The sequence below is a fragment of the Glandiceps talaboti genome, chromosome 10 (assembly GCF_964340395.1).
Source record: "Glandiceps talaboti chromosome 10, keGlaTala1.1, whole genome shotgun sequence".
NCBI classification, from domain to species: Eukaryota; Metazoa; Hemichordata; class Enteropneusta; family Spengelidae; genus Glandiceps; species Glandiceps talaboti.
In genome coordinates this window covers 20,579,881-20,603,269 of record NC_135558.1, presented here as the reverse complement: position 1 = coordinate 20,603,269, position 23,389 = coordinate 20,579,881, and the positions used below count along the sequence as shown (strand labels likewise).

At 36.5% G+C, this 23,389-nt stretch overlaps 1 protein-coding gene across 7 annotated transcripts in view; it reads left to right on the top strand.

Annotated features, from left to right (window-relative positions):
* The window catches only part of LOC144440781 (uncharacterized), a 50,326-nt gene extending 27,176 nt beyond the window's left edge, over positions 1 to 23,150 (top strand). For 4 of the 7 annotated variants that reach the window (XM_078130164.1, XM_078130166.1, XM_078130165.1 and 1 more), the window contains exons 19-24: positions 2,608 to 3,561; positions 7,039 to 7,130; positions 10,553 to 10,699; positions 16,015 to 16,106; positions 20,128 to 20,257; positions 20,782 to 23,150. In XM_078130164.1, coding sequence (XP_077986290.1) covers positions 2,608 to 3,561; positions 7,039 to 7,130; positions 10,553 to 10,699; positions 16,015 to 16,106; positions 20,128 to 20,257; positions 20,782 to 20,847 — 1,481 coding nt within the window. In that variant the 3' untranslated portion in view covers positions 20,848 to 23,150. The remainder of the gene's footprint in view (positions 1 to 2,607; positions 3,562 to 7,038; positions 7,131 to 10,552; positions 10,700 to 16,014; positions 16,107 to 20,127; positions 20,258 to 20,781) is intronic. The other 3 variants (XM_078130161.1, XM_078130160.1, XM_078130162.1) reach the window with 2 other exon arrangements.
* Positions 23,151 to 23,389: the final 239 nt, after the last annotated feature.

Below are 23,389 nucleotides of genomic sequence, written 5' to 3'. Positions count from 1 at the left end.
ACACAGTCAACACTTCATGATCTTCTCAGGTCAAATAAATCCACAATGTACGTAAGACATGTCTATCCACCAAAAACTCAAACAAAACAAAAAATGGTCAGAGACAATACGCAATTACACCACGATACGGCCGGCTTCAGTGAGCACGGGCCGTGCTTCAAAAATGAAACCACTTCATGTCACTGTGTGGATGGTAATGAACGCAGTAAAAAATGAAATAAAGTGGGTACATAGTTTTCAAAAGGGATAGTTATCCAACAAAAGTTTCTGCTGTGATGAATTTAATCTGTGGTTATACTTTCGGGAAGATTTTGAATGGTCATAGAATGTACTATGACGATACATATTACAACAACTTGAGAGAATATTATTGGGAACTCATTACGTTATGTTGTCTTCTTGTGAAGCCATTCTCATCTGATCTCTGTATGTTCGATGGGTATGAAAATATTAGATAATTTTCGTTTCGATTAGAATTCAATAATTGGGAATTAGAATATACAATTTCTTATTTCAGTGACATTTTATCGAGTGTCACCTTAGTAGTGTTGGTTGACAACATGCAATGGTATGTGTTTACATGTAAATGATCTTTGATCATCTAGTTAAAGTTCAATACCAGATCCCAAAAAGTGCAATTTTGCACTTTCATTCAGTGAAGAGTATAGTGTATCACATGGGATTCACAAAATCCGCAGACAAAAGTAACAAAACGTAATATGTTAGTTGTTATATCTAACGTCATTGTCCCCTACAATTTACACTGACAACTCACACATGCAATAAAAAAATAAAAAAGTCCTGTTATTTAGTTTTCATGTTGAGGTAACAGTGAGATTGTCTGTGGGAGCTGTTTTCCACCCATTAAATAGTTATGTCAACAAAGGATGCTGATATGATAGCAGCCTTCACTTTATGTAAACAATACGGCTTCACTAGGACGTAAACAATACTCTGGATGGTCCATGTTGTGGTACAAGACAGCAAGGCATAGTCAGAAAACAAGCACTTAACTTGCATGGTGGACATTTAAACACAGGTATACTATTACATATAATGTGTACTAGCCATGACTACATTTGTCTGAAATTTACATTAAAAAAACCTTATAAAGCAGCCTTTGTGGTTGACCATCATCTTCCTCACTCATTTACTGATAGAGAAACTATCATTACTACTAGCATCCGGTTCTAATGAATTTGGCTAAATCACACCATCAGATGTTAATGCTGGAGTGTATTGCTCTACGCTTGAGGCGTCTGACAAATATTCAATGTCGTCTTCTGGCGAAAACCGGTTGTGAAGTTGACCTGGCTTGGCCCTAATGGCTTTGCATGTAAAGATAAACTGAAGAGGACGATTGTGTTCCCGAAGTGACGTCACGATGTCCTATCCATATGCAAATGAAAGTACTTCCTGAGGTGCTCTGTGTGGCTAGGCCTAGAGTGGCTCATTTTTCACGCAATTTCCCATGTCAAAGCTATTCTATACTATCACAAAACCCAATGTCCTTTATTTTTATGGTAAAATAAACATAATGACAAAAAAGTATCACCCTTTGCATGTGCACTATAAACTTATGTTGTGATTAGTACATTTGAAATAATATTTTCATCGTGAACTGATGGAAAGACATGTTGACCTCTTTAATTGGAAGCTATTTTAACAAACAAAGACCAAATGTTATTGATGACAAAGAAGAATGGTTTTTATGGTCAGGTGACAACCATCCCCATACAGCATGTACAAACCTGCTGCATGTATTGGATACATAGCATTGTATGGGTAGGCATGCAGTGCATCTTGGGAGTGGCAACAGATTCATTAGAATAACTGGCAAAACAAGTAAATGTTATTTCAAGGAACAAATCAGGTCAAATTTTGGGCTTACAGAAGATCTCAAAAAGTCAGTGGAAATGTAGTCCATGTTATAATAAAGAATTACTAAACATACCCTGTGAAATGTTAGCATATGGGGAACTTGGATGGCTATCTTTGCTGGCTACTGGCTTGTATCTATTCTATGGTACATTTCTGCTAGATGCTGTTTTATGGGGTAACATCAAAAGGGAAAACTATTGCCCTGGCCTCTACCCAACAGTCGTTTGATTATACTGCCACCTAGTGGTCAAATGTATCACGCAAACTTCAACACTTGGTTGATTATACTGCCACCTAGTGGTCAAATTATTAACAAATGTCTGCACTTGGTTGATTATACATGTACTGCCACCTAGTGGTCAGGCGTAACTAGTTAACATTTGCATTTAGTTGATTATACTGCCACCTAGTGGTCAGGCGTAACTAGTTAACATTTGCATTTAGTTGATTATACTGCCACCTAGTGGTCAGGCGTAACTAGCAAAGCGCTATACTTTGTTGATCATACACTTGGTCACTTGTAAGTAGCAAACATCTATATGTGGTTGATTATACCGCCACCTAGTGGTTGGTTGTAACTAGCAAACACCTACCACCCTAGTGGATGGAGAGATCAGTAATGATTTTTTGTTAATCATAATTTTTACTTAATCTTGATCTGTGACATATTAATTTCATCAAGTTCATATTGCAGAAATTATTTGTGACTATTCTTATTTTTTTCAGATCTGTTTCCAGAAGACTTTTTAGATGCCACTCCTCTTCCTACTCCCCCTCCTCCCAAAATTAAGACACCCCCTGCAGCACCAAAACCAACAGAGCCATCAGCTACTAAAGTCCCTCCAAAGTCCACAACTCCTCCAGCATCAAAACACCCAGCAAAAGCATTGACGCCACCAGCTTCCAAAGCGACAACACCACCATCAGTACCTGAACCACAACCAGTAATGAAGCAACCATCCAAAGCTTCAACACCACCTGCAGCCAAACAAAGTCACAAGTCAGCATCGCAATCAAAGCAGACAACCAAAGCAGTCACACCACCTGCAGCAAAACAAGCAAACAAACCTTCAACGCCACCCTCGGCGAGACATACACAAAAATCAACGTCAGTACCAAAGCATTCATCAAAGCCAGCAACTCCACCAGCATCCAAACAGTCCTCAAAAGCATCAACACACGCTGCACCAAAACAGTCATCCAAACCAACAACGCCACCAGTTCAGAATATGCCACCTCAGCCTGTACAGAATCTACCACCACAGCCTGTACAGAATCTACCACCACAGCCTGTACAGAATCTACCACCACAGCCTGTACAGAATCTACCACCACAGCCTGTACAGAATCTACCACCACAGCCTGTACAGAATCTACCACCACAGCCTGTACAGAATCTACCACCACAGCTTGTACAGAATCTACCACCACAGCCTGTACAGAATCTACCCCAACATGTGGCAGTTGAGATGAAGCCCAAATCACCTCCAATCCCTTCCCCACCACAACTACAAGATATTCTGGAGCCAGTCAAGTTTTTGATAGGAGATGAAGACAGTAACCAGAGCAAGCCAAATACACCAACACCACCACCGTTAGTGCCAGATATCATTGCCAGTCTGAAAGCAGAGTCAGAAATACAGACACCAGAACCACAGAAAGCAGATCAACAAAAACAAGGTGAGAAATCACCACAAATATTCTAAGGTGTCACTAATACTATTTGAATTCCTAGGTCAACTCAGTCCCGATAGACTGATAGAGAAGAGTGAGTAGTAGTTAAAGGCCCATAATTCAATCCCAGGTTCTTGCATTACCATTATCTTATGATGAGTGAAGCCATAAGGATTACATAGGATATTATTCTTTTGTTCTGAACCAACTCATTCTATAACTCTGCCAAACAAATGTTTTTTTAAATTTTATACCTAAATTTTTTTGAATCCTAATCTGAAGTAGGCCTTCAAGAAATGCCTAAAATGTAGATAATACAAATAATCCCTAAAAAGCATGACAACCTGTAGCATACAGTCAAATAAAGCAATGCCACTGTGTGTGTGCCACTTATATTTATAGCATACATAAATAAAGTTTTTAACACTATGAATTGCCTCAATTTTAAGCCTACTATAAACAGTGTTGTTTGTTGACAAAATGACAACTGAATACATCTTTTATGACTTGTAAAATACTTACTTTACACTGGTAACAGATTAATTAAAAGCCGTAATATTTCACTCTTCGTGTGAGTACGATGAACTGAAATTGACACACAGTGAAATCACAATGGTTTAATATTACAGGTTGTAAAATCACCAAGGTTTAAATAAAATGTCGTTTTCATGTGGAGGAGGTAACATGTCTATTGTATGCCTCCTATTCTGTGTTAGGCTGGCCTATCCTATTTTGATTGCTTTCTTAATCATCTTGTAATGATGGTATCGTACTCCTAAAAATCTTCTGTGTTCTGTCACGTCCCATCATGTGCAGAGTCGTAGTGGTACGCATAGTTTCAAGACACCCCAAAGTGCAGAGGCAGTCGGTGAAATATCACAGGTTATTGTGCCATAAATTTACATGACAGGAGTTTATAGAGACTGTTTGTTCATTCACATTATTTTCTAGGTAAACCATTTTATGAAACCATAAATGATATACCAGTAAATTTCACATTTAGAGCTCCTAGAAAAAATATTGTATGCTTTGAAGAGTGAAAATTAAGACTAGAATGAATATTTAATCCCCTTCACTTGCACTACTTGGCATTCTTTTTAATTGATTTATTAGAAAACTAAGTATTTGAAGTACGTTTGATTAATGAGTTTAGTGTGGTTGGGTAAAAGACCTGTACACTTGTAGGTAATGTCAAGGAGATGTTGTACATATTTTACATTTTTAAAGTAGTGTGAACCACACCTGTATACTAAAATACTCAAAACCATACTTCAGTATTTTCATGGTTTCAATCTTTACACTTCAGTTGATCAAAGAAGTCAGAAAGTTTGGATGAATACCATGTACCAGACTCACTGCTCAGTGTTATTACGTATGCAGAAGTTTGTATACAGCCAGGTCCTCACTTAGCAACCCGAGCCCCGGCAATGCATATTTAAACAAACTCAAATTTATTAATTATAAGAATGTCATATGTCTCTGAACTGTTTTATTTGTAAGAATCAAACTTAGCAACCAACCAGGGTTTTCATTTCACATGTTGACAAACTTGCTTACATTAGCTATACACATATCATACCATTTACTTTAAAACATTGCTTGTCTGTCTAGTTTCATTTGTCAGGGTTGATTTAAAAACATCTAATAAAATGATGTGTATGATGTAAGTGGCAATGTAGTGACCTAGCCCACTATACAGTTATAGACTAAAAGTTTAATGTGATATGTAATTCACTCTTGTATTGGATAATGTGACAGAACCCCCATAACATATTGTATGCTCCCCAGGGAGTTCAGGAAGTATAAAGGGCCATTGTGCTGCCATTGATCCGTATCAGGGTAATAATTGTGAGCACCTTGAGCTCTCAGGAGGAAAGGCACATTATAAATTTGCATAATTACTATTATTATTATTATCATCATTATAATGTGTGAGTGCAAGTGAGGTGTATCAGGGTGTCATAAATTTGCATGAATGCTTTGTCTGTCCATTGTGGCCGTAATGTCTCAAGAGCAGTGAGTGAAAGTCCATCAGAAAACACTGCAAGCACAAGTGTAAATACCACAAGTACTCTGAAGTAAATCTGACAGCAACTGACTGAAAAAAAGGTCATTTTAAGATGTTTGCAGACGCTTTTCAAAATTTTAAAACTAGAATTTGTTTCACGAACATGTCTAGCAAAATAGCAAGAGTGAAAGTGAGCATTTTGAATCACCATTGAAAAAGGCCACTGAGGTACAAAACTAGACAACAATTCAATTTCAAGCCATTATTTGTATTCATTTACATCTGATACCCCACGTACTCACAAAGTCAGGAGTCCTAATGTTTGCCGTATTACTGCAATATAGACTTGACAAGTCTTTAATTCAGGGCTTGAATTTAACTTTTGGGCTTGGTAGCCAAATTTATCCAAGTGAACTGTTTTAGCTAAAATTTTCTATTGATTTCCATTGGTCTAATAGACTACCAAATAACAAAGTTGGTAGTCAAGATACAATGTTTGATAGTCTGTATGCCCTTGACTACTGCCAATTTGGTAGTCAAGATACAATGTTTGATAGTCTGTATGCCCTTGACTACTGCCAATTTGGTAGTCAAGATACAATGTTTGATAGTCTGTATGCCCTTGACTACTGCCAATTTGGTAGTCAAGATACAATGTTTGATAGTCTGTATGCCCTTGACTACTGCCAATTTGGTAGTCAAGATACAATGTTTGATAGTCTGTATGCCCTTGACTACTGCCAATTTGGTAGTCAAGATACAATGTTTGATAGTCTGTATGCCCTTGACTACTGCCAATTTGGTAGTCAAGATACAATGTTTGATAGTCTGTATGCCCTTGACTACTGCCAATTTGGTAGTCAAGATACAATGTTTGATAGTCTGTATGCCCTTGACTACTGCCAATTTGGTAGTCAAGATACAATGTTTGATAGTCTGTATGCCCTTGACTACTGCCAATTTGGTAGTCAAGATACAATGTTTGATAGTCTGTATGCCCTTGACTACTGCCAATTTGGTAGTCAAGATACAATGTTTGGTAGTCTATATGCCCTTGACTACTGCCAATTTGGTAGTCAAGATACAATGTTTGATAGTCTATATGCCCTTGACTACTGCCAATTTGGTAGTCAAGATACAATGTTTGATAGTCTGTATGCCCTTGACTACTGCCAATTTGGTAGTCAAGATACAATGTTTGATAGTCTGTATGCCCTTGACTACTGCCAATTTGGTAGTCAAGATACAATGTTTGGTAGTCTATATGCCCTTGACTACTGCCAATTTGGTAGTCAAGATACAATGTTTGATAGTCTATATGCCCTTGACTACTGCCAATTTGGTAGTCAAGATACAATGTTTGATAGTCTATATGCCCTTGACTACTGCCAATTTTGAGCCCTGACTTGTAGAGCAGTTGAAGTATATCTAGATGTATATGGAAATAAACATATCAGTATCTTTAATTCTTTCAGGGGTATCATTTTCAGTTGGTTCTACACCATCAGGTGGAAGTGCTGAGAATTTGAAGAAGTTAGGAGAGCTGAAACATCCTGCTCCAAAGAAGGTGAGAGATGTTATCCAGGTTACTTTTACAAAAACTGTATTCTTGATGGGTCAAAAAAAGTACTTTTACTGAGTTTATCCCAAAAAAGGCAATTTTGGCAAGCATTATTTTTAAAAAAACACATTTTCAGTGTGTTTTGAAAGTGAAACCTTCGTCAGTGTCAAGTTACTGTCAGAAGTTGCACAATGACGAAATTTTTGTGAAGTGTTTTTGCCTTAAGTTATCACATCATAAATATGTCTTCAAAATATGTATACCGGTACATCAAAGAGAACTATATCAATATAAAGTTTCACAAATTTAAATACCAGATTTCAGTCCACACAGTAAAAGTTGTACTCAGTACATAATGCTAGTACAAGGCCATGTTGGCTTAAATACCAGATTTCAGTCCACATAGTAAAAGTTGTACTCAGTACATAATGCCAGTACAAGGCCATGTTGGGGGTTAGCCTAGAATTCTGGTGATTGGGGACTTTTGAATTTTGATTTCCCATCCCCATGTTGGGGAAATAATGAATTCAAACCCCCCATCCCAATGTGGGTGAAATAACAAATTCAAACCCCCATCCCCATGTTGGGGAAATAACAAATTCAAACCCCCATCCACATGAACTCCAGGCTAATGTTAGGTATTTGTCATAGTCTCAGCCAGACCTGGTACAGAGTGCTACCAAATTAGACATGTGACCTGATGCAAATATATCAATCGCCATGTCAACACTAACATTAGTTTAGCAAATGTAAACACACTTTCAAACAGGTCTCACTGGGCAGCAGGAAATAGAGACCCTACATGCCTGTAAAACCAGCAATAAAGTCAAACACCTGTAGAAACGAAGTAAATAAATTTTAATTATAGTACAAAGTTGTAAATCTGAAGGTTCTGTTCTCTTTTAATACGATGATTTAATGTAAGTGCATATACTAGTACATTGACTCCTTTCAAAGTACATATGTCAACACAGGTTTTCAGTGAAATATTGCTTTACAGTACGTTGGCCTTGTTTCCATAGCAACAGCGTTATCACTTCAATATTTGAAACCAATGATTGTACCATTGAAACTCTATCACCACCTCAGCCTGGAATCCATCCTGTGCCAACAATCAACATAGAAGGAACTTGTGGTGAAAAATACATAGATTTTATTACTTTTATTGTTACCATAATTCATCATCCTACTCAGCATAAAACACAGTTCAAAGATCTAGGATAACTGATGAACTGTGGTGATACAAGCAGTTTACTGTTTAGTATTATCAATAAATTATGGAAATATAGGTAATTGTAAATAATATAGTACAGATGGTATTGCTTTCACAATGAATTCATGATACTATTTCACAGAAGTAACTCATAGCATAGTATGACATAGACTCTCTCACCAGTCCCCGAAAGCATCACTAAAAGGGTTGTTTTGTACAATGTATGTACCGATATCTACCACATAATTGTACTAGAATATCCTTATACTGTGCACCATCATCAACTACATAGGGGTAATAATTCATTGACGTGTTAGCACAAAGCTCTGAGGGGGGAGGGGAGGTAGATGCCATGATAGCAGTAAAATGCTAACGATTGATTAGCCCTATGTAGTCGATGAGGAGACCTCACAGTGCAAGGATATTGTAATACAGTTATGTGGTAGATATTGGTATATACAAAACAGCCCTTTTAGCGATACTCCTGATGACTGGTGAGAAAGTGTAAGTATGACAGACTGTCAGAAATAGTTATCTCAGCCATTTAGTCCAACTATTCTTGTCATTATCATAGGGATTGTAGAAGAGAAAGGGGAACTTAATCATGTTTATTTCATAAGTTGTCCGATGAATTATGTGTCATTTTGTCATGATTGTGAAAGTTACTTAGGTACCAAAAACAAAACAAACCAAAAGAACTGAAGTACTTGAAGTAATGTGTCCTTCTTAATCTGATCTTTTCTGTGGTACTCGTCTTGTTTACTTTGTATTTAGACTGCACATGCCCTCATGAGTCATATATGGAATTGTTTGTCCAAAAGGTCCTATAGTCAGTTTTCCGGTTCCAAGATGCATTGCATGAGAGCACGTTGTTATCTTTAGTCTTGTTTTGTCTTTATAATGTTTGAAATACCATTTTCACCAGGAAATGATGGAAAGGCAGATTGACCTCTTTGATTATGAGTGATTTTATAGAACAGAGACTGAAAGCCATCAATGATAGAGAGGGATTTTACCAGTGAACACAGGGTACGGTCAGGTGACAACCACCCCCTGAGTAGCACATGCAAACCCCTCAGCACGTACACAATATTGTATGGAGAGATGTATAGTGCATCTTGGAACCAGTAACAGGTCTATTGTTCTTTCCATTGATATAATATGTGGGTTGCCAGTGGTTACATAATATATTGGTTGCCAGTGGTTACATAAGCAGAAATAACTACTGGACCTTTTAAGACTACAATATATTTGTGAGTTGATATTCCTGTGGTAGTGCCATGTAAAGGTTATTCTGTAAACTGATTCAATCTTTACCAAGTGCTAGGTATGTGGGAGGGGGTCCTGGTTGTCATGATTTTGAAGGCGTGTATAGAGATCTGTAAATTCAGCATTGCAAGGACATTTACAGTAAATAAAATGTAGACAAGCTAACAACAGGGATGGTATGTAGTGGTATGTGGTATTCTCCTTGGATGAGGGAAGGTGACTGTTTTAGTTAGCTATCCATGGTTATTTGTAAAGTTTGTGAACCTGTTGTCAAGAGACAAGGTGGGGATCTCAGTAAAACACTTGGGATACTCAATTTTGTCTTGCTTAATAACAACAACATCACTTGTGAGTACTTGGTATTCAAAGTAAGCCACTTTTACTAAAATGACGACTTTCTCTGCTGTTAAGTCTCCTGTCACAGGTATCAGGATTCGCCAAGTGTAGTAAACACAGTCAGAGATCTTTTCAGATTCTTAAGACTTAAGCAAACATCGATATTTTCATAGATTCTCAAAGCTTAGCAAATATCGATATTTTCACAGATTCTCAAAGCTTAGCAAATACACAGTCTCAAAACTTAGCAAACATCGATATTTTTACAGATTCTCAAAGCTTAGCGAACACACAGTCTCAAAGCTTAGCCAACTCATGTATATTAACCCAGTTATTCGTGATATGATAAGAGTGTCATCACTAGTTACCTCTTCCATGTGCCTCTTACCACACCGTAGTCTGGTTTTAGACCCTGACAAGCATTGGCAGGGTTTGATTGAAAATTAACCAAATCTGTATAAGTAAAAAGGGTGATGTAAACAACAATGCTGATTTCTCTAGTACTCTAGTGTCTTCCTACTTTAACACATGAACATTAACAACCATATCACAATTTGCAAATTTTATATACTGATATGTGAGCTAAAGAAACGTATATTTTTATTTGCAGGAGTTTACCATTCGTAATGTTGGTTCCTGGTCAAATATTGCAAAGACAGCATCAGGTGGATCAATGGGAAATCAAGCAACACTACATTCCTCCAAAAAAAATACATTTGAACTTTTCAAGCGACAGAAGAAAGAGAAGGATGAGAGGGTAAGTGTTTTAACAATTTTCACAGATGTAATCCAAATTTTTGGTACCTAAAATAGATTTCAATGAGTAGGCAAATCATAAAAATAAGAAACATTCGATTTCTTGGTGTTGTGATGTGACACCATCCTCTTCGCATGCATTACTATAGGCACGTGTGAGAATACGTCAACCTTCTTGTTCTATTTCAAACCTTTACCATGAGTTAAAAAGCTATTGCAGGTACTGTGAATTACACACACACTCTTCAGGTCCCACACTATGGTTAGTATCTAGGGATGTGCAAACTAAGCTTTGTTTCTGAGCAGAAACTTACATGATTTACAAAAGACGTTTTCTTGCTATGAACTCTGACTCCATAGCCAAATTTGTTGTGGAAGTTGGAACTTTGAATGGATGTAAGAGCTTGCATAGTGATCACAAGATGATGACACCATGCCAACAGATGAAGCTTTTCATAGTGATCACATGACACACCATGCCTGTCAACAGACGAAGCTCTTCATACAGCCAAGCATATAGGACAAACCACAGACATAGACAGTGTCTATCAACAAACCACAGACATAGACAGTGTCTATCAACAAACCATAGACATAGACAGTGTCTATCAACAAACTTACTCCATGAGCTTTGGTATATCTATGTAAACAAAATATAAATCTTCATCAAATGACAAAGTAACTGTTGGTGAAGATGATTTGAATCTAGGAATACTAGTAAAAACCATCCAAAGTCAAGAAGTTCTCTTTGATTTTCAAAACTTACCCTTCATCACCCCACCCGATCCACTTCACCTTATTTCCAATAAATATTTCTGTCGCTATTTTCAAAAGTTTCATTTCAAGGTTGAAATTACTTTTCAGGGTTGTTCCCATCGATTGCTTCAAATTGTACCGACACCAATTATATTTTTGCATACTTCAAATTTGTTATTCAACACCCAAATTGATCAATGTCCTCATTATTAAACTCCCTGTGAGGACCTTTCCATTTACTTCTATCCTTCACAGCTAATCATGCATAGTCCAGTCTTAGGTACGCATGACTTAGTTTTGAACTATGCACAACATTACCTTACCATTAGAAGTTGATTTATTCTTTATTTTGTTTAGTGATCCCAAACATAAGATGACTTCTTGGCAATTAGCTCATTATAAAAAACTAATGATTGAAATTCTGCACAAGTAGAGACCTAGTTCAGATATGGAAATTACATGTCAAATTTAGGTGTGAATAAACATATCTGGTAAATGTATAGAAAAAGTTGGTCCAGAACAAAATACCTTGTTAGGTTTACTATAAAACCAGTTAAGTTGTCTGGCAGAGCTTTGGTCCAGAACAAAAGAATAATCCTATGTAATATTTTTGGTTCCCCTAATAAAGTAACACTAAATGCAATGTTAACCTGGGATTGAATGATGGGTCTTTAAATGAAAATGAGAATCAAGCTCAAAGCAATGTGTTGTATTGATAGTCAGTGTATTGTATATTTTCATGTAGAGTACTTTACACGCTATCAGTATTATATCAGTCTTACCATCAAACCATGAAATACAGTTTGACATAAGTTTGATTATGTCAAGGATATAATAAGAACTGTACTAAGATGTCATGAACCTTACTATATCAAGATTTCATTTTGAAGTCATTTTTGTACATTAATACTAGTAGTAATGCAGTAAGGCCAAATAAAAAAAGTTATTTGGTTCCGGTTACCTGACCTCACCAAGTCTTTCACGCTGACCCTAAACTTTTTTGTACGTATTCAAGAAAAAAAATAAGAAAATCGCGAAAATTGTGAAGTCTCGCAAGAAATAGTGGATGCAGAAACTGACATCAACTGAAAAAGACAATATAAAATTGTTCTTCCAATCTGTAATGGTTGTACATCTGATAGGAAGAAACCAGTAACACAGAGACCATTTATGGAAAACAATGGAAAACATAACTACCTGAACTAGACACTCACATATGAAAAATATATTGCAAATATACCACCGAAAAAAAAGATTTTTTAACATATTTACAATTTTATGAACATTTCCCTCAGGTAAGGCCAAAAAAAAGAAAGAAAGAGAATTGTTTCTGGTCAGCACACACATCACTTAAATACCTCTGCTTTTTTTTCATGTTTATCCAGCCCATGCACTCTGCAGATCTGTAGGGAAACACAAAAATAACCCTCCCTACTTCAAGCAAATGACATCTACCCCACATACACACATGCTTTACAACCCATAACACCGAAGAAAAGCATTTTCTGAATGTACCACAATTGTTTATACATGTAGCAGCCATATCAAGTCTAAAAGTACATTGTATACTATTTCATTTGCTAAATGACCACATTAGAAAGGTCACATGCTGGGCTTGTAAAGAAATAGTATACTTTTACACTTGATATGAATGCTATAAACGAGTGTAGCACATAGAGAAAGTGCTTTACTTCAGTGTTACCTGTTGTAAAGTACTAAATAAAACAAAATAGTAGATAGAGTGACAGGTTTGTTGAGAATTTAAAACAACAACAAAAAATGCATCATCACACCATTTTAGACAAACTATCCTGACCAGAAACAATTCTTGTTTTTTTCTTGGCCGTTTATATTAACTTTAAGGTTGGAGAGTGTCATAGAAATGTTGTCACCCTTTCAACTATGTCTACAATGATTGTATTATCATATACCACAAAAAGTATCAATCTGAGAGTGGGTTGGGGTTTGAAGGGAAGGGCTGTTTCGCTGTCAGACTTTTGAACTGTTTATCAAGTTTTATCACACAAGATAAATTTTGCACAGTGATAAGTGGTCCAATGCAAGTGATAAATGCTCCAATGCAGCTAATCTTTGTAAATACCTGCATTCAGCATGTGACTTTTTTAATTTACTGACATTTGAAAGATGAAGTGTCAACTTTAGCTGAATTTGACAGACAAATTTTGAAGCCCACTTGCATATTGAGTATTTTTATGACAAGGAACCTTTTTTTATTTGCATTAATATGAAAACATTGTCATTCACCAAAACTGATGGCTATTTTTATTTAACAGCTAAACATGGCATTTGTCACAATGAATGTTGATAAGAATTAAAGTTTGATATATATTATTTTACTTTGCTCCTAAGTTTGAAATTTTTGGAGCATTTTGTTTCCAAAACTTGATGCTAAATTGATGCTAAAAAAATCTTGCTGAAAGAGTTAAGTTGCTAGACTGGTGATGTAAACCAGACACAGTACAGGATGTAACTATGGGTCAATACTAGTATTCCTCATTATAATGTTATTTCCTTCTAAAGGATGTAAGGATTTCACTTAATAACAAGGTCAGGGATAATGAGGCGTATTAATGGAATAGACATTAATATCGATTTCCCTGTTCACTTAGAGGAAGTACAACAGCGACAGTGAGTTGTTGTAATTCCAAAACAGGAAAACTGAATGGTGAAAATATAAACTGATATGCTATCTTTAAAAGCAAAGCTAGACTGAGAAATCATTCTTGTGTGTTGATACACTCTGTTGATCATTCAATAGAAAGACATTTCCTTGAAAATGTAACCATTTAATATCTATATTAATGTCAGTAATCACAAGCTTTGTACTGTATTTGTATTAAACATCCCTTTATAGAGTTCCCAGATAACCGTTTTGTCTGTGTGCACTCATTTGATCATGTGATTAGATATTTCAGTGTTAGTTTTGCGTATGTTTACAGTTATGATGCTATACTTTGTATACAAAAATGGTGTAGTAGAAATGTCACAACCTGATGACGTGGTGTATATTTTTATGGTATAATTTCATTGTGTTCTGACAAATTTTATGATTCAGTGTACCTGTACCAGTATACATACACAATAACATTCATTGAAAGTTTGCCATCTTTCCAACACAAGTCAGACCAGCATAGCAACCAGTATAGGGTAAAGTCAGCCCACAGCTTAATTACCCCCCCACCCAACCCCTTAAATATTTTCTGTCCTAGGCATAGCGTCAAACAGTGTGACCTATTTTTATCATTAAACCTGTATTAACTTCCTCAATATATTGCTGTTTTATGGCCAGTCGTAGTCTAGGCTGGCATGTACATAGTAATAAATGTACACAGTCTTTACCAGGATAAACGGAAAATTGTTCAGTCTGACAGTGTTTGATCTTGTATCATTGCTTTTAGATTGCTCATGTTAGAATGTGTCTGTGTATATCTATGTCTGTGACTGTGTGTCTGTATATATATATATGTGTGTGTGTGTGTGTGTGTGTGTCTGTGTGTCTGTGTGTGTGTCTATGTGTATGTGTGTGTGTGTGTCTGTGTGTTTGTAAGGGGTATTATAAAAGACAGTCATGGTGTACATAATACTGATGTTGTCTTTTATAAGAAGTTTCAGTTTGCATAACATATCATGAGACTGTAAATGAAATAGTCAGAGTGTGTTGAGCAAATTTGCATAGCAGGGGTTTTCAAACTTTGTGAATTCTGTGTAAATGCAACTTGCAAAGAGATATGACCTCAGATGAATACATAAATGAATACAACAAATAGATAGAAGTGTTTATTGCATAATGTCTGACTGAGGAATGCATTTGTTCAGACTCTAAAATTATATACATTCACTGTATAAGATTATACTGTAATAGACAAGGCTGAGATCTTGATTCAAAACTGTGTAGATAGGGATAAAGGCAATCTCATATGGACCCCGTGTTACTAACCTTTTCTAGTAAACCCCCAGAAGTTGTAACCCGGGTACTTGTTGAAAAACACACCAAACCTCTACATGAAATGGTTCAATCCATTCTAATAGTTGAAAAGCCTCTTTACGAGTTGCTAATTTGTACTGTGTAAACTGACTTGATGACCATGTGTAAACAGTCAAGAAGTATTTAATGTAACTTGTTTCCATTAGAAAAAAATACACCAAACCCTTACATGAAACAGTTCAATTCTCCTACTTAGCTGCATTACCCCTCTACAAGTAGTAAATGGCATTGTGTACACTGGCTTGATGTCCACATGTAAACCAAGGGTATAAACTCAATTACCTGTTTGTCAACATGTTGACAATGTATGTGAGATGTTTACAGGGTTTGATCACTGGTCAATAATACATACTAGTACTTCAACAAGTGGTCCAACAGAAGTTGAAAGTTAGAATGAAAATTATGGGGGAAAAAATCGAACAAATTGCTACCATGGCTTGGTGGCATCTTTATAAATCTTGTGATAAGTACTCTATGACAGATAATTGTCTCCCAATGTCTACTGTATTAATTGTACATCAAAATAATGTAATCTCAATGTTGTTGTTTTCCAGCAACGTGCCCTACAAGCTCAGGAAGAAATCCGTAGACAACAAAGGGAATATGCTGAGAGGGAAAGAATTAAACAAGAGAGAGAACGACAAAGGTAAGGCCATTTATTTCAGTTCAACTCAATTCAGTATCATGTCATGTATCGGCCAATTCAATTGGTGCACTCCAGACAATGCATATCAACAAACAAATTTAGATACAGAAATTGTGAAAGTCATGCACTCTGAACAATCAGTATTACAATTTGCATATTTCTGATATTATTCACTGTCAGATAACCTGATTTACCAACAATGACAATATGAAGTAGACCATTGTGTCATCTTATGTGTGTTATATATACATAAGGTGAAAACTATGTACATATACAGTGTTTTGGGCTAAGGTTTGGAAACCATGGTAACAGAAGGGTGAAAGTTGGTAAAAGTTACATAGCTTCCCATACCTTGTTCCATAATTTTGGTATGGAACCCTGGTAATTTATGAGGGAAACCAGGTAGACATGCTGAGTTAAAATTCTTGAACAGAATACACATGTACTATGTAAGTGTGCTGTTAATAAACCATGTTTAAATGAGCAGAATAGGAAGAAGAAAAAACATTAGTCATGTATAATAATAAACTTTATTGTAACCTTATCTATAATTCCAGATATCAGTACAATACAATAAAGTAAAAAGAAGAATACTTGTATTGACCATACACACAAAAAAAAATATAGGTCAAGTTGGAACTTGTACCTTGATTTTAATGTTTGTTTACTAGGGAGGTCTTGACTTAAAATGACAAAGTGTGATATGTAATATGCTGTGTGTAGTAAGTAGACTGACTCTACTCAGTATTGAAATTAGTTTACCACTTGAACATTGTGAAGTAATGCTGAAGTAGTAGAATTGTAAGACAACTATCTTAATTTCTTATGATATCTCATTACTCTAATGGGCTAATGAGACAGTTAAGATGGAAGATGAAAAATTGGAGTGGCTGGAGACTTTCACTGACTTTAAGTCATGTTTCCCAAAATAGAAGTACTGTGATGTGGTGGGGTGTGGTGTGGTGTGACATGGTGACGTGACGTGATGTGATGTGAAAAAAAACTTGTCCTAAAATAGAAATACAACATGTCATATAATGAAGAATGTTGGTGACAACATACAACAACAAAAGACTCAGTGTGAAGTGTTGTCATAAAATCTGTGTACCAGTAGGTGACTAAGGACTATTTACATGCATTTCAGAGATGACTACAACACCACTGACAAATTAATGCTAGTGAGGTGACCTCATAATATTACCTATAAAAGTGGCATTTGAATCAGATAATTTCTTTTCACAAAAAATGATTAAAACAAGAAACTGTGCAACCATCTAATTGTATTAAGCTTGAAAGAAAATCAAACTGTGTAGGCTGCATGCTATGCTCAGCAGTGTTAGTAAGACTTTACAAACAAACAAGGTGCTGTATATTGTAGAGTGTCTTTCAATCACAAAATGTTGACATTGTACCAGAGGTATGTTTACTTTGATGTTGACAGATTTGGAAATAGTGAAAGGATATTATGGGTTGACAAAGTACTTGAAATGCACTTAGCTCAGATTCTGCCACTCAGTGGAAGTGTGTCATTGTGTATAAGTCTTCTGTATTCAGGTCACACACTAAGTGTAATCTGAAAGGTTGTTAAAACAGTTGGATGTAGACCTGATGACATGTAGACACCCTTACTTCAGATACCCCTGACCCCTGACCCCTTCCCTTAACATCAAGTTTGCTTTTATATGAAATACATAAGGGTAGGACATTTAGATGTTTTCCCCCAATATAGAAGGGTTACTCCTTGAAATAATTATACTGACAGTATAATTACTCCAAGGTTACTTCCAGTAGTGTTAGACTTTACCTCATAGAAGGGTTACTTCCAGTAGTGTTAGGCTTTACCTCATAGAAGGGTTACTCCCAGTAGTGTTAGTCTTTACCTCATAGAAGGGTTACTCCCAGTAGTGTTAGACTTTACCTCATTGAAGGGTTACTCCCAGTAGTGTTAGGCTTTACCTCTTAGAAGGGTTACTTCCAGTAGTGTTAGACTTTACCTCATAGAAGGGTTACTCCCAGTAGTGTTAGTCTTTACCTCATAGAAGGGTTACTTCCACTAGTGTTAGGCTTTACCTCATAGAAGGGTTACTTCCAGTAGTGTTAGACTTTACCTCATAGAAGGGTTACTCCCAGTAGTGTTAGTCTTTACCTCATAGAAGGGTTACTTCCAGTAGTGTTAGGCTGTACCTCATAGAAGGGTTACTTCCAGTAGTGTTAGACTTTACCTCATAGAAGGGTTACTCCCAGTAGTGTTAGTCTTTACCTCATAGAAGGGTTACTCCCAGTAGTGTTAGACTTTACCTCATAGAAGGGTTACTCCCAGTAGTGTTAGTGTTTACCTCATAGAAGGGTTACTCCCAGTAGTGTTAGGCTTTACCTCATAGGGGGGTTACCCCCAGTAGTGTTTGGCTTTACCTCATAGAAGGATTACTCCCAGTAGTGTTAGACTTTACCTCATAGAAGGGTTACTCCCAGTAGTGTTAGACTTTACCTCATAGAAGGGTTACTTCCAGTAGTGTTAGGCTTTACCTCATAGAAGGGTTACTCCCAGTAGTGTTAGTCTTTACCTCATAGAAGGGTTACTTCCAGTAGTGTTAGTCTTTACCTCATAGAAGGTTACTTCCAGTAGTGTTAGGCTTTACCCCATAAAAGGGTTACTCCCAGTAGTGTTAGACTTTACCCCATAGAAGGGTTACTCTCAGTAGTGTTATACTTTACCTCATAGAAGGGTTACTCCCAGTAGTGTTAGGCTTTACCTCATAGAAGGGTTACTCCCAGTAGTGTTAGACTTTACCTCATAGAAGGGTTACTTCCACTAGTGTTAGGCTTTACCTCATAGAAGGGTTACTCCCAGTAGTGTTAGACTTTACCTCATAGGGGGGTTACTCCCAGTAGTGGGCTTTACCTCATAGAAGGGTTACTCCCAGTAGTGTTAGACTTTACCTCATAGAAGGGTTACTCCCAGTAGTGTTAGACTTTACCTCATAGAATGGTTACTCCCAGTAGTGTTAGACTTTACCTCATAGAAGGGTTACTTCCAGTAGTGTTAGGCTTTACCTCATAGAAGGGTTACTTCCAGTAGTGTTAGACTTTACCTCATAGGGGGGTTACTCCCAGTAGTGTTAGGCTTTACCTCATAGAAGGGTTACTCCCAGTAGTGTTAGACTTTACCTCATAGAAGGGTTACTCCCAGTAGTGTTAGACTTTACCTCATAGAAGGGTTACTCCCAGTAGTGTTAGACTTTACCTCATAGAAGGGTTACTCCCAGTAGTGTTAGGCTTTACCTCATAGAAGGGTTACTTCCAGTAGTGTTAGACTTTACCTCATAGAAGGGTTACTCCCAGTAGTGTTAGACTTTACCTCATAGGGGGGTTACTCCCAGTAGTGGGCTTTACCTCATTGAAGGGTTACTCCCAGTACAGTAGTATTAGGCTTTACCTCATAGGAGGGTTACTCCCAAAATGTCAACTAGTAACTTCATTGGACTGAGTACATTTTACAAAATATATTTTTACTAGTTTTTATGAAGTTCAGGAAGATTTTGATTTTAAGACTCCTCCCATGCATGATGTAATTAAGGTTGAGGTAGTATTTCTCATAGTATATGGACATTGAATTGTTAGTATATGGACATAGAATTGTTAGTATATGGACATTGAATTGCTGAGACTTCAACTTGAGGTCAACATTTGAAGGTGTTTTATGTGCAGATAGGAAATGTCATGGTCAAAGACGTATACTGAAACAATATGATATCAAATCTTGTTTATACTAATATTGAAAAACCAGTCAGTCTTACACACACACACACAGACACACACACACACACACACACACACACACACACAGACACACACTCACACACACACACACACACACACACACACACACACACACACACACACACACACACACACACACAACAGTTGAGTTTATGTACAGAAAAGACACACTTTGAGTGAAGAGAATTTAATAAATAAAGATAATACTAACTCATGGTAACTTTTTGATTTTGTATCACAGAGAAAAAGAAGAAGATGATGCACTTGAAAAGGCCAGACAAACTCAGCAAGAATCTTTACAGAAACAAGAACAGCAATCAAGAATTGAAAGAGAAAGGAGAAAAGAACAGGAACGACGTAAACGAAGAGCTGTAAGTTTATTTCAGTCTCAGTTTGATGAGTTAAGATGATAGTATGTCAGTGACTTAGCTTGGCCACTATATAAAATTCAAGTAACAATCTAGTAGTCCAGAATTATGTGATATACCAACCTGATCAGGAACCATATTGATATAGTCAAAGAGAAAGACAGGTAACTATGAATGGTAATGAGGTGGATTTTATACCAAGAACAAAGAGTGTTTGTAGGTCAGCTCTGCTCCCTTTCTGATATTCAAATATTAAACATGCATATGATATAGGCATGAATATACAACAATACATACAATATTGACAGGTAGACACATACACACACACTCGTATGTACATATGTGCATACGTTTGTACGTACGTACGTACGTACGTACGTACGTACATACATGCATGCATGCGTGCGTGTGCACACACAAACACACACACACACACACACACACACACACACACACAGTGTAAGAGTACTAGTAGTAGTTGTTTCCAACTGTTGTCCTAATGTTGTCTGTTCATGTTATCTCTACAGATGGCTGGTGCTATTGATATGAACAGACAAAGTGACATAATGGCAACTTTTGAAGAAACCTTGTGATGGTATATACTATCCATACAACAATTACAAAGCTTTGTGCAATATTACATTACCGTCTATGTCTTTGCATGGACTGCTTGAAACCAGAATGTAATCTGCAGGTGAACTCCGCTGACAACCACACATACTCAAGAAAAACATCAACATGATACAGACTGGAAATTGTCACGCACCCAAGAAAAACAGTTCTAATGATTTGTCACTGACTGACAGACAGACAGAGATTGATGAGAATAAGTTAATGCTGCTGCCAGCTAGAAGAGCGGAGTTAATATTACTATAGTTATGTTGTTGTTACCACTGCCGCAGATGGGTTTACTTGTTGAGGTGATTGGTTTGAACTTCAGGAATTTACTCTGGAAAGCCATTTGCATAAAAGTGGATTGTATATTTGTATTCTGTATTTAAATGATTCCTAGAGGAAAGAATGACTTGTTGTTAAGAATTTTGCCTTTCGAAAAAAAAAGAAATTGTTGTGCTGCAGGAAGATTTTTGTGTTTGGATCTTGTGATGAGTTGGAGAGATGTTCTTTTACAACATCTGGTGTTTGTACTGTTTAGGTGAATTCAACTCAGGATGTAAAGATAAACACAATGAGAAATAATGACATAAGTCGGACTATGTGATGCTGTCAGTCCACAAGTCCAATGCCAATGAAACAAAAGTTTCAACAGTGTTTCTGTGAATGGCAAGATTAGAAACTGTGTTCCTGTGAATTTGAAATTCCTTAGTGAGGAGCCGAAGTTTCAGATCTTGTGTATGTGAAGCACAAGTTTCAATATGACTTTCTTATGATTCTTGATGTTTCAAATATCTCGTACCAGAATGTGGAAGTTTATAGATTGTGTTCTCTTGACCAGAAAGTGTCAGCATTATGCTGTTGTCATTTGGACATTTTAAAGAGAAAATCTTGTCAACGTGCATGACGTGACGTCGTCCACAGTTTATACGTCATGAAAACAGCTTTGATGGCAGGGGACGTACACTTTTGTGAATCCATAGAGACCTTTACACTGTATCTCAATATACAAACTAGTAATAGAGGAATGGATTGCTCTCAAGTACTACCTGTAGACTAATGGATTGCTCCACATACTACCTGTAGACAAATGGTTTGCTCCAATGGAGCATATGTGTCCTGTTATTTGCCGTTTTGGCTGCTTCACACTTTTCAAAGATAACATCAGATTCTGTGATTACAATATTTGTTACCAAGTCATGGACTCCAAATTATATATGAAAGTATTTGACATAATCTGGGCATGGCTGGACTATTTTAAACAGATAGCCATAACCTTTGACCCCAGTTTGTAGATACATTGTTCTATTTGTTTGACAGTGCTGATACTGATTTATTACAAGAAATTTCCAGTTTTGGTCATCCAATAGGGAACTTGCAAACCGACCATCTTGAATGGTGCATTATGGGAACTGTATTATTCCACTGATGCAGAGTACAGTTTGTAAACAGTCAAATAGTTTGTAGTCGCCAATAATCTGATTTTGGTTATCAAGACCATGGTAGCAGGGCTCACTCAAGATTACGTATTTCCACAGCTACAAATAATCCCATAGTCCTTTGCATCTGAGCATGCTCAGTGTGGTTTGCAAGTTGGCTGTTGAATGATGCCATATACTTACTTTGATCAATTCAAGGATGTCTTTCGAGTGGTATTCCCACATCTCAAGATCTATCAAACATGTTCCTGTAGGGCAGTTTTAGTAATGTCACTGGCATTTATTTAAAAAAAAAAAGAGAGAATTAATTGGCAAAATATGTATCAAATATGTGTTTATATTTAGGAAGATGGTACACATTGTTATTGCTTCACCGAAGAATAATGCTAGGAATATAAATCAGAGATTATTTTAGCTTCTTGTCAAATGGGAGAAAAGATAAGGATTTTTGAGGGGGGATATGCTTAAATGAAATGTCAGCTAGTCCGCTGTGGGAAATTTTAGTTGCTTGTTCATATTTTCTGAACTTTTTCTGAACTTTGAAAAAATATGAAATTGACTTACAGCTGTGTAAATGACCTAAAATGGCGGTGCTGAGTCCAGTTATATTACTGGATACTCTTTACTTCATGCCACTTTCATATATTTGATAATTTTTTTCACGTTTTTTTTTGACAAGAGATAAAAACTAGTTTGATTCTACTGAAGTCATTTATGCTTTAAAAATTGGTTCAAAATTGCTATGCATAATATGATTCAACATTTTCATGATAAAACAACTGATTTTTGTTTTTTGCCAGAAATCAATTATAAGATGAAATAAGGCTTCCTACTTAGAATTAGTTGTTGAAAAGTTCTTCTTGTATTTTTTTTTTTTGGGGGGGGGGGGGTTCTTTTTTTTGTTGTTTTGTGATTTTGTATTGTGTTTATATGAGGGTTTCCTTGTCATATTGTTGTTGTATTCAAGAGAGTCCTGTTCCTAGATCCTACCTTGATGTAAGTCAATTTAGTTGATACATTAGTAATATCAGAGCACACACACACACACACACACACACACACACACACACACACACACACACAC